Raw genomic sequence first — 11627 nt, forward strand, 5'->3', positions numbered from 1 at the left:
GGTTATGAGCCACCATGTGGTTGCTGGGATTTGAACTCCGGACCTTCGGAAGAGCAGTCGGGTGCTCTTACCCACTGAGCCATCTCACCAGCCCGGGAGACAGCTCTTAATTCCTCTTCCTGAGGATACTAGGGTCTCTCTGACCTCAGCGGAGTGCCACTCTGTGCAGCAGATCTAGTGATGGGACTGAGCTGGCTTCCTGATGGGAGCAAGGCAGATGGAGCTCAGTACGCAGTCTGCGAAGCCCTTATGCTACCCTAGAGCCCAGAGAAGAAAGCTTGCCTGGCCCAGCCAGCTCTGTTTACTGTTTAGGCTGCGTAGCCATTTCTGGAAAGGATGAGTAGCCCAAGATACCCTGTGTCCTGCTCTTTCCTAGTAGGGGGAAGAGTAAGGCAGAGCACCCCACCTCACCCCGTGTGCTAGGGGAAGAGGATGGGCTCCCCTGGAGCCTCGTCCCACGAGATGACCTTGATGTGTTTCCTTATTCGTATTTACTCCTCAGGTGTGTGTGACGGCCAGAAGGGGAGGTTCCCCTGAGAAAATATTGACAGAACTCCTGTCTCCTAGCTGCCTAGAGATTGTCACCCTTGGACGCTGGAAGCTGGAATCCCAGGACTGAGCATACTCCCTGACCTTTGCTGCCATAGCTTGTTGGACCTAATTGTGCTGACTGAAAAGCCAGCCATAGGACTGAGGGCAGCCAGCATGGAAGAGGAGCAGAGGTTCCCAGGGGCTGCCAGGGGCTTGCTGCTGATTGGCCCTGCCCACCATTGTCCTAGGCAGGGTGCCAGGAAGCTGGAACTTTGTTATCTGGGTAATTAGCCTCAGACCCTGGACTGAGGCTGGCCAGGTCTTAGGGCTTCTTCCCTCAGGCTGTGCACCCTGACCCCAAGAGGGAGGCGAGGCGCTGTGTACAGTAGCCCTGCCAGCTGAACACTTGAGGTGTCTGTCCTACCTGGGGAACGACTGCAGGCATACCCACTTACACACCTTCCTCCCCACCCCATGCCACACTGCCCTGCCTGGTTGGGCTCTGCCTCTTAGGGCAGCTGGGCCTGGTCACAGTGTGGGGCCTCCCATCTCAGCCTTGCCAGGGACAGAGGGCACCAAGTCTTAGAAAGGGGATGCCCCCAAGGGTGCCTGTCCAGCCAGCTGCCCCACCCTTCAGGCTTGTCCTGGGCCCCCAAACCCAGAGTGTGGTGCCCCAAAACGCCCTGAGGGCAGACATCCACCACCATGGCCGAGCACCTGGAGCTGCTGGCAGAGATGCCCATGGTAGGCAGAATGAGCACCCAGGAGCGCCTGAAGCACGCCCAGAAGCGACGTGCCCAGCAGGTAAAGATGTGGGCCCAGGCTGAGAAGGAGGCTCACAGCAAGAAGGGCCGTGGGGAGCGGCCATGGAAGGAGGTGGCTGGCCTCAGGCCTCGGAAGCGCGTCCTCTTCCCTCCCAGCGTCACCCTTCTGGAGGCTGCTGCCCGAAACGACCTGGAGGAAGGTGAGTGTGCTCGAGTCCTAGGGCAGAGCAGAGCAGGCACTCCCATCCGGATGGGTGTGGCCCTGCGCTGCGTTGGCTCAGAACTAGGCCTAGAATTGTCTCCAGCTCCTGGGCTCCAGCCACTCTCTGATACTGAGAGGGAACTGTCCTTAATAGGGGGTGGATGGAAGAGGTCTTTGCGTGAGGAAAGTCAGGCTATGGGAGGGCTGAACCGTGGGTAGACACACTGGGGTTTGCAGAGAAGACTAATCCTTCAGCCAGTAGCAGTCACTGCCTCTCAACAGTGTGTCCCATGAATCCTTTCCCTTTCTGCATGCCTTCCAAGCCCCATCTCTGGAGAGACGGACAGCATTTTTCATTTCTGGTTAGAGATGGAGGAAGTGAGTGGGTATTGTCTGTGCCCAGTGTGGGTCCTCGGACACACATGGCCTGGCAGTACTGCACACTTCCCCCGGCCCTGCCTTTGACTGTTCTCTGACTGGACTCTTCCTAGTACAGACAAGTCTACCTCAGTGGGCTCTCTCTTCTTCCCTGGGGCCTGAAGGAAGAGGCACCTGGTATCTCTTGAGGACCCTTCCTGCCTCTTTCTTGCAGTCCGCCAGTTCCTTACCAGTGGGGTTAGCCCCAACCTGGCCAATGAAGATGGCTTGACTGCACTGCACCAGGTAAGTGGCTGCAGGAGTGGGGCGGGGCTGCCTGGCCTAGCTGACTGAGGCTCAGGGAATGGGCCTTGAACTGCTTGTTTGCAGTGTTGCATTGACGACTTCCAAGAGATGGCACAGCAACTCCTGGAGGCTGGGGCTGACGTCAATGCTCGAGACAGTGAGTGCTGGACACCTCTGCATGCTGCAGCTACCTGTGGCCATCTGCATCTGGTGGAACTCCTTATTTCACGGTAGGACCTACTGGGTGTTCACATGGTGGCTCAAGTGAGCCATCTGCGATGCTTCTTCTGTCAACCCTGCCTCAACCCAGAGGGAAGAGTGTACTCACTGTGTTCTTTGGCCTGCCTGGCAGGCTAGACTTCCAACTCTGGACCAGGGCCTCTCCATAGTCAAATGCCATTTGGTCAGTGTTGAGGCTAGACTTGGTAAGGAGGGAAGGGGAATGAGGAGACCAGCTGTGTGTAGGAGGAAGTGCCTGGATACAAATAGGCCTCTACCCCTAAGGCAGAGCAGAGGGAGCTAGTGCCTTCATTAGATTCAGGGCCTTCTCCATTAGGTCAGGTATAGAAGCTCGGTTATCCTTGTGTGAACAGACGAGTGTCACACACAGCTTCCTTGGTAATACCTTAGGGGTGTGGAGCTCCTTTTGAAGCTGGTATTGAACTGCAGGTGTCCTTCTGGATCCGTTCTTCCACCATGACTGGCGCCCCTTCTGTGTTGTGGGTGTCCCAGAGCCCTTGCACATCTGCAGGGGCCTCTACTGTGTTTATGGGGGTAGATAGGGGTCATAAACCTGAAGCCAGGATGGATACAGACTACATGTTGGCTGGAGATTGCTTAGTCTAGCTTGAAGACAGGGTCTAGTAGGGGATAGTAATAGTAGTCAGGCCCCAGCCAGGCCAGCTTTTCTCGCAGAAGCAGGTGTTTTGTTTTCTTCCTTCCTGCCCTCTCTTCCCAAGGACAGAGCTAGACTGAGGCCACCGCTGAGGGAACCATGCAGTACGGGGACTGAGAGCTGTTGCATGAAGGTCCTGAGACTGCTGACTTGTCTGTTTGTAGAGGTGCAGATCTCCTTGCAGTCAATACCGACGGGAATATGCCCTACGACCTGTGTGAGGATGAACAGACACTGGATTGCCTTGAGACTGCCATGGCCAACCAGGGTGAGTGTGCTGTGCCTGCCTGCAAGGGGTGGTGCCCTAGGTCATGCCTTCTCTGAGCCAGCTTGCCTCTCAGGTATCACCCAGGACGGCATTGAGGAGGCCCGGGCAGTGCCAGAGCTGTGCATGCTGAATGACCTCCAGAACCGCCTGCAGGCTGGGGCCAACCTCAATGACCCTTTGGACCACGGGGCTACTCTGGTGAGAACTCAGGCACTTGGGGGTGTTTGTCCTGGGGCAGGTACTTGGAAGGGGTTCAGGGATTCAGGGCTGAGTGGTCTGCCTGCAGCTGCACATCGCCGCTGCTAATGGGTTCAGTGAGGTGGCTACCCTGCTACTGGAGCAAGGCGCCAGCCTGAGCGCTAAGGACCATGATGGCTGGGAGCCTCTGCATGCTGCAGCTTACTGGGGCCAGGTGAGTGTGCACGGGAGCAGGGAGGGGGTAGGTTCCGGGCTCTCGCTAGAGCCCGCAGCCAAGCAGCTACTGCTGGCTGCCTGCAGGTACACCTGGTAGAATTGCTTGTGGCACATGGGGCTGATCTGAATGGAAAATCTCTGGTGGACGAGACACCCCTCGGTGAGTGTGGGGTTGCCTACATCTGGTGGAAGGGAGTGGCCATGAACGTGCCCATGACACCTCTGTTCATCTTTCCTCAGATGTATGTGGTGATGAGGAGGTGAGAGCCAAACTGCTGGAGCTCAAGCACAAGCAAGATGCACTCCTGCGGGCCCAGGGCCGCCAGCGCTCCCTGCTGCGCCGCCGTACCTCTAGTGCAGGCAGCCGTGGGTAAGCCTCCTGCTGTGGTCACTGTCCACTTGCTAAGACCTAGGCTTTGCCCCCAGGGACATCAGCTGGCGGTGGAACCCCAGTAGGATATGTGGGCATTGGTTGTAAGATGGATGATGACGTCTCAGTCTCAACTTTCTCTCCCCTAGGAAGGTGGTGAGACGAGTGAGCCTGACACATCGTACCAACCTGTACCGCAAGGAGCATGCCCAAGAGGCCATTGTGTGGCAGCAGCCGCCACCCACCAGTCCAGAACCTTTAGAGGATGAGGACAGGCAGACAGACGCTGAGCTCCGGCTGCAGCCCCCAGAGGTGAGCACGCAGCCTCTGCACTGTCCCGCACGTGGAGCAGTCCTGGTGTGTGACCTGATTATTTAGTGCCTAGTCCTCTGTCCTCGCTAGCCCCTTATAGAGGCGGTAGGTCCAGTGATCCCGTGGGCAGGTATCTGCTGCTGACCCTCCCACTCATGTCTGTCCGTCTGCTTCCACTTCACACACACTTGAAGCCCAAGGCTGGTGTAGGTGGAAGCAAGCACCTCCTGATGGCCTCTGGGGTCCTGGCTCTGTTCACAGGACGACAGCCCTGAGGTGGCCAGACCACACAATGGCCAAGTAGGGGCCCCTCCAGGGAGACACCTGTACTCCAAGCGTCTAGATCGGAGTGTCTCCTGTCATCCAAGTCCTGAGGAGAACAGTACCCCTGATGCCCTCGTCCGGGACAAGGCCCACCACACACTGGCAGAACTGAAACGCCAGCGAGCAGCTGCAAAGCTTCAGCGACCTGCCCCTGAAGGGCCTGAGACCTTTGAGCCTGGCCTGTCTGTTGACACTGAGACCTCCCAGCCTGACTGTGGCTTCAGCACAAGTGGGGACCCCCCCCTGCTCAAGCTCACTGCTCCCTCAGAGGAAGCATCTGTGGAGAAGAGGCCGTGCTGTTCGCTCATGTGAAATGTGATCCCTCAGTATGGCAGGGTTCAACCCCGTGCCTAGCCAGGCTTCCTCATGATCTCTGGCCCGGTGACCCACTTCAGCACATACCCCAGTGCTGTGGGGGAGCCGGCACAGAGCCCCATCCCCCTCCCAGCCCAGGACACTGGCCACCTTGCTCAGGGATGGACTATGCAGAGCTCTACCTATGGGCCTCAGGCCACAGACTGCTTATTGTGACTCTTGATAAAGGCTGTTTGCCACTGAGCCTTCCCATGTGTCTCACTGGTTAGGAGGCTCCCATGCCCAGATGCACCCAAACCTGTAGATAGGTGCATGCTGGGGCTTGCAGGAAGCAGCCCTGGCCTTTGTGGGAGAAAGGCTCAAGGCCATAGGCAAGAAGCCCAGACTTAACCTCCACCTCTCCTAGTTGGTTCAGCGTCTTGAAGGCTCCTCTGTAACCCTTTGCTTTCCTGAAAGCAGTAGGACACCTTGGAAAAACTCTTCGTGGGTGATGGAGTGGGTGACCATGCAGAGGCACAGGAACCCTGGCTGGAAGAGAGACAGTGTTTTCCACAGGATTGGGCCAGAGCCAGCAGCGTGAAACAGGCAGAAGGCTGGCATTAGTTAGGTACTTCCCAGGGTCATGGTCTCAGTTTCTGGCATGAAGCCCTGATCCTGGGGCATGTCTGCCAGCTTCCGCCTGTGCTGGTATAGGTGACAAGCAGTTGGCCACTTGGGCTGTGCTGGCTAGGGACAGTGTATCAGAGTGAGAGGGGCCCTTTAGGGGCCTCAAGCTAGAGGGAAGAAGGCAATTCTAGATCATGGCCGTTGCATGTGTCTTTGCATGGCCATCTCTACGAGGTCACATGGGCACTGACCTGGTCAGCCTGGTGTCCATCCTCAGGGCCTGTCCTTCCTCTAGCACCTGTGGTTGGAGGGTTAGTGTCCTTGGAAGGGCTGGGGGGAGGGTTGGTGATGACTGCTGGTTAAATTTAGAGTAGGGCAGTGCCGCTGCCTCAAGTCCACCTGCTACCACTGCTACTTGGGCCCTGCTGGTAAGAGGCAGGCAGTGGCAGGTTCTGCCAGGGCCAAGCCTATATTAATCTGTGCTGTGTCTGAGGGCCAGAGATAGGCCACTGAGCTGGGAGGCTACTGTGGCATCAGAGCCAAGAGATCAGAGGTGAGTGTGTCCCCACTCTAGGGACAGAGGGATTAAGGCTCACCTCATGCCTTCCTAGTTGCCTGCTGCCGGCTGAGAAGTCATTCTCCCCAGCCCTCAGCCTGAGCCATGATGGGTCCAAGGGCTTAGATGACCAGGGTTGAGCAAGTCTATAAGCTTTCTGGAAGGCCAGTGGGTGTGAGGTACTGTGGGCCTATCAGAGCTCACTTCCTGTTCTCTCTACCAATCAGGAGCAGCAGGGAAGGGGACTTGGTTACCCTTGGCCTGGGTTGTCGACCTAAGGGCACCCTCAAGCCGATGTGTATTGAAAGGGCATGAGGGCAGTCCAGGGTGAGGTGTGTCCAGAACTAGCTGTCCCGTCTCCAGTCTCTTCCCCTCCCCCTAAACCCTTGCAGTGGCTCATCAGAGACCAAGGTCCAAGCATAGTACTCTATCAGTCCCCATGGAACTGCACATCTCTCTCCCTTCCCCCAGTGCTCCCCAGATTCCTAAGTTACCTAGGAGACAAGTCCTCTTGCTTAAAGTAAAGATGGGGTGTGTATCAGGTCTGAGGACTAGGCCTCAGCTGGGCCTTGCTAGGGTAAATCTACAGTCGTCCCAAGTTCTGTTCATAATAGGCCGAGATGCTCAGTGCTCTCTCCTCCCAGTTTCCAGTGTGTCAAGTGTTGAACCATCCGTCTGTCCCTATTCCCCAAGTGGGTCTCCTGCTCCCTCATGGGGACACTAGGCGGCACTGGGCCTCGCCCCAAGCCCCGCCTGCTGCCTTACCAACTCCCTCTGGCTCCCTGGGGCAGATCTGTGCCCAGCCTGGTGGGGCGGGGCCCAGGGTGCTCCAGTTCCTTCAGCCTTTTCTGCCCCTTTCAGTAGTGCCAGAAGGCTGCAGTGGAGAGGGTGGTGTCTTACACAGACTCCCCATTCCCAGCCCTGCTCCCCCACTGGACCCTTCTTGAGCCAGCATTCTGCCTGCTTTGAGCAGTCATGGCCTCACGAGGGAATGACCAGAGCCAAACTTCAAGGAACGGAGTGAAGGGGAAGGTGCTAACTCTAGATACCATGAACCCATGTGTGCGGAGGGTGGAGTATGCAGTCCGAGGACCCATCGTGCAGCGTGCCTTGGAGCTGGAGCAGGAGCTGCGCCAGGTATTGCCTTGGGCCACTCACGGCCTTTCTGCTAAACTTGGGTTGCTGAGCTCGTCCCTAGCATAGTGGAATGTGGGACAAAGGCATTAGAGTAGGGTGGTAGTGTTCAATCTCCCTGCCTGCTACCTTTCTTTCCCAGGGTGTGAAGAAGCCTTTCACTGAGGTTATCCGTGCCAATATTGGGGACGCACATGCCATGGGGCAGAGACCCATCACCTTCTTCCGCCAGGTTAGGCTGCTGGACTGCCTGTGGTTACCCCTCCTTCCCCAGCTGCTCTGGACTCAGTACTTGGTTCTTCCAGGTCCTGGCCCTCTGTGTCTACCCCAATCTTCTGAGCAGTCCAGATTTCCCAGAGGATGCCAAGAGAAGGGCAGAACGCATCTTGCAGGCATGCGGGGGCCACAGTCTTGGTGAGTACCAGCTCTAGGTGGAGCCCAAGCCTTAAGGAGAGGCAGAGAGGGATGAGTCCCTTGGGAAGATTACAGGACTTGGACCACCTTACTAGCTTGTCCTCTTTCAGGTGCCTATAGCATTAGCTCTGGAATCCAGCCGATTCGGGAAGATGTGGCGCAATACATTGAGAGGCGAGATGGAGGCATCCCTGCAGACCCCAACAACATATTTCTGTCCACGGGGGCCAGCGATGCCATCGTGGTAGGGTAGACCAGGGCGGGGCAGGTCAAGTCGGAGTAGCCCTAGATGTGGAGGCTAGATGGGGCTGAGTCTGGTACAGCAGCGTCAGCACAGGGCGGTGGTGGGGGCTGGGTGGGGTGTACAACTCTGGTTGCACTAACGTGTGCTCCCTATCCCGCCTACAGACAATGCTCAAGCTGTTGGTAGCTGGTGAGGGCCGTGCACGAACGGGTGTGCTCATTCCCATTCCTCAGTACCCACTGTACTCAGCTGTGCTGGCTGAGCTGGACGCCGTGCAAGTGGACTACTACCTGGACGAAGAGCGCGCCTGGGCTCTGGACATCGCTGAGCTGCGGCGCGCTCTGTGCCAGGCACGTGACCGCTGCTGCCCTCGAGTACTGTGCGTCATCAACCCCGGCAACCCCACGGGTAAACCTATCAGCTCCGCCCCCTGCAGTTTCACTCTTTTTCCCTCGCTAGCTCCGCCTCACTGTGCTCCTCCTGTCAGCCCCGCCTCTTCCTCCAGAACCTGCCCTTGCTCTCCTATCCCAAGTGCGCCTGGGCTGAGTACCCTTGGGCTTGGTTCTCTGTTGCCCGCGGGCGGCTGACTTTCCAGTCAGTGTTGCATCTTCACACTCCAGGGCAGGTACAGACCCGTGAGTGCATCGAGGCCGTAATCCGATTTGCTTTCGAAGAGGGACTCTTCCTGATGGCTGATGAGGTACGCCCAGGGCCACACAGAGGTGAGCAGCAGCTCAGCCCCCAGCCCGAATGACACTGCCACCCCCTGCAGGTATACCAGGACAATGTATATGCCGAGGGCTCTCAGTTCCATTCATTCAAGAAGGTGCTCATGGAGATGGGGCCACCATATGCCACGCAGCAGGAGCTCGCGTCTTTCCACTCAGTCTCCAAGGGCTACATGGGCGAGTGCGTACAGGCCCGGGTGGTGATGGTGGTGGTGGTGAAGGTGGGAGGGCTAGAGGACTCTCAGTCACTGCCACGGTGGCGCGGCGCACCCTCTTCCCAGACCAGCCTCAACTCATGCTCTCCTGGGCAGGTGCGGATTTCGTGGTGGCTATGTGGAGGTGGTAAACATGGATGCTGAGGTGCAGAAACAGATGGCGAAACTGATGAGCGTGCGACTGTGTCCACCAGTGCCGGGCCAGGCTTTGATGGGCATGGTGGTCAGTCCACCAACCCCCTCCGAGCCGTCCTTCAAGCAGTTTCAAGCAGTGAGCAGACCAGACCAGGCCAAAGATACCCGGTGATCCGGCTTTGGGTGGGACTCTAGAGGGACACGTTGAAACCCTCTTCCATGATTCCCTCCTGTAACTGCAGGAGAGGCAGGAGGTGCTGGCTGAACTGGCAGCCAAGGCTAAACTCACGGAGCAGGTCTTCAACGAGGCCCCCGGGATCCGCTGCAACCCAGTGCAGGGCGCTATGTATTCCTTCCCTCGAGTGCAGCTGCCTTTGAAAGCAGTGCAGCGCGCGCAGGTGGGGCATGCAGGGCCACATGGGGGCCGAGCAGGGTGTGGGCCTGGGCACCAGGCTGTGACCTGACCACCCTCCTGACCCCCAGGAACTGGGCCTGGCCCCTGACATGTTCTTCTGCCTGTGCCTCCTGGAAGAGACTGGCATCTGCGTTGTGCCTGGGAGTGGCTTTGGGCAGCAGGAGGGCACCTATCATTTCCGGTGAGACCCGGTATGGGTTGTCCCCGCCACTAAGGGACCTGTGCTCCACGCTGACCATTTGTCCTTTTCAGGATGACCATTCTGCCCCCCATGGAGAAACTGCGGATGCTGCTGGAGAAACTGAGGCACTTCCATGCTAAATTCACTCATGAGTACTCCTAAAGCCACTGCTAGGGTCACACTGGATACTCTCTGACTCAACAAACCAAGGGTCCTTGGGAGCCCTCAGTATTTCTGATTCCAAATAGGGTCTGGGTACTTGTCCCTGCAGGTCCCTAATAAAGCTGGGTATTGGCCTGATTTGAAGTGGCGGCCTGGGTGACCCCAGCTTTGACTCACCTGACTGGCTTTGTCCACACAGACTCCATGTAAGGGACACTGGAAATGGCATCTAGAGGGGTTCTTAAGGACGGTCCCAGGGAAGGGCCCTCCAGAGACATCTGTGTGCTAGGCCCTCAGTACAGTCTTAAGTGTGGGGTGCACGATGATCGGTTACATAAAATCAACTAACATCCTAGTAAAGAGTGTGAAGGCAGAACATCTGCCTTTTAGGGCCACTCCAGAACCAGTTGGAAGGGGATGAGGTTTTAGGAATTTCAGGGGAAAGAGATCTTAGAGGCTGCATCAAAAACAGTAACCTTTCTCCTGGGACACAGCAATGTGTGCCAACCACAGGATGGAGGTATTAAGCTCTTACAACCAAGTTAGAACTGACAGCAAGGGCTTGGGTGGTGCCCACCTCGGGCAGAGCAGGGGAGGTCCTTTTGCAAAGCACATTTAGGAGCCCTTGGGGCAGATGTGTGCTAATGGACAGACGCATCCTGGACTGGGGGGCTCAGGATAAGCCCCTGTGCACAGTAGACACTGCTGGGATTCACTTGTTGGGTCTGCAGTGTTCCTCTGAGGTAGGCAAAGCAGTCCTCCATCCCCTAAGTCTTGTGGTACTAGGGATTGAATTTAGGACCACTGAACTATATCCTGCCTGGCACCCCTTTTCAATTTTAAGACATGGTCTTGCTAAGGTATCCAGGGCAACCTAAACTCATTCTTGCCTCAGCCCGAATAGCAAAATTATAGGGGTTTACAATCGTGCCCCAAAAGTAGAACCCATTTTATAGATGTGAACACTTGGATCCTGAGGCTATCTGGAAGTGTCAGGGTAGCCCCTCAATGGAAGCAAGGCAGTGCCAGGGTGCTAGGACTTGGACACTGTCCAAACACAAAAGCAGTACCACCCAGTTATCTACCATAATGGAGTCAGTTCTTAACCCAAGGCCTCACTTAACAGTCTCATTGTGGACTTGGGAGGGCACATCTCTGAGAAGGGGGAGAGGCTGGGCATGCATGAGCCTTCCTTGCAGAGCCAGAATCACGTGGTCTGGACTAACTACCCTCACTGAATACTGGGTATCAGGCAATAACTGCCTGGGTCCTGCCCTTTCCCACAAAATTCCTGCTTCTGTGGTCACTGACCTGGGGGCAGCTCCGAAGCCACAGTCTCAGCCAGGTATGGGAAGCAGTGCTAAATAAACTGTGGAGCAAAGTATTGGCTCCTCCGTGAGCTGAGTATTAGAAATGCTTCGGGAGCTGGGCGTGGTGAGCCAGGCAGTGGTGGCGCACGCCTTTATTCCCAGCACTTGGGAGACAGAGGCAGGAAGATACTGAGTTTGAGGTCAGCCTGGTCTACAAAGTAAGTTCCAGGATAGCCAGAGCTACAAAGAGAACTATCCAAAACCTCCCCTCCCCTCCCCTCCCCCACCCTCAAACCGCTAAAATGAAAAGAAATGCTTCAGTGCTTCTGGAATGGATCTGGTAACCATTGAGCGGACAGGAAGATACTGTTGAGACCAGCCTGTTACCTCAGCTTCCTTCCTGGCCACTCACACCTGCCTGCTGGAACTATGAGCAGCAGGCTGTCATGTCCAGGTCTGGCACAGGGGC

The 11627-nt window shown here is 56.7% G+C and overlaps 2 protein-coding genes across 2 annotated transcripts in view; both read left to right on the forward strand.

Annotated features, from left to right (window-relative positions):
- Ppp1r16a (protein phosphatase 1 regulatory subunit 16A) overlaps window positions 1-5298 on the forward strand; it is a 24347-nt gene extending 19049 nt beyond the window's left edge. The window contains exons 2-11 of the mRNA XM_021216507.2: window positions 503-1495; window positions 2090-2160; window positions 2245-2390; window positions 3220-3323; window positions 3397-3521; window positions 3610-3735; window positions 3822-3897; window positions 3978-4107; window positions 4257-4419; window positions 4681-5298. Of these exons, the coding sequence (XP_021072166.1) occupies window positions 1237-1495; window positions 2090-2160; window positions 2245-2390; window positions 3220-3323; window positions 3397-3521; window positions 3610-3735; window positions 3822-3897; window positions 3978-4107; window positions 4257-4419; window positions 4681-5055 (1575 nt within the window). The 5' untranslated portion in view covers window positions 503-1236 and the 3' untranslated portion in view covers window positions 5056-5298. The remainder of the gene's footprint in view (window positions 1-502; window positions 1496-2089; window positions 2161-2244; window positions 2391-3219; window positions 3324-3396; window positions 3522-3609; window positions 3736-3821; window positions 3898-3977; window positions 4108-4256; window positions 4420-4680) is intronic.
- Window positions 5299-6362: 1064 nt separating this feature from the next.
- On the forward strand, window positions 6363-10030 carry Gpt (glutamic--pyruvic transaminase). The gene is made up of 11 exons (XM_021217012.2): window positions 6363-7357; window positions 7497-7586; window positions 7660-7768; window positions 7879-8012; window positions 8177-8420; window positions 8633-8712; window positions 8785-8921; window positions 9052-9226; window positions 9333-9488; window positions 9574-9686; window positions 9758-10030. Exons 1-11 carry the CDS (start codon window positions 7196-7198, stop codon window positions 9846-9848), a joined length of 1491 nt encoding a protein of 496 aa, XP_021072671.1. The 5' UTR covers window positions 6363-7195; the 3' UTR covers window positions 9849-10030.
- The last annotated feature ends 1597 nt before the right edge of the window (window positions 10031-11627 follow it).

Source organism: Mus pahari, chromosome 17 (genome assembly GCF_900095145.1).
Source record: "Mus pahari chromosome 17, PAHARI_EIJ_v1.1, whole genome shotgun sequence".
NCBI classification, from domain to species: Eukaryota; Metazoa; Chordata; class Mammalia; order Rodentia; family Muridae; genus Mus; species Mus pahari.

Excerpts from the sequence above, each read along its gene's own strand:
- Gpt (XM_021217012.2), top strand. The coding sequence starts at position 7,196 with ATGGCCTCACGAGGGAATGACCAGAGCCAAACTTCAAGGAACGGAGTG. Across the intron at positions 9,227-9,332 it reads CCTTCAAGCAGTTTCAAGCA|GAGAGGCAGGAGGTGCTGGC; the intron begins GTGAGCAGACCA and ends CTGTAACTGCAG. Across the intron at positions 9,489-9,573 it reads AAGCAGTGCAGCGCGCGCAG|GAACTGGGCCTGGCCCCTGA; the intron begins GTGGGGCATGCA and ends CCTGACCCCCAG.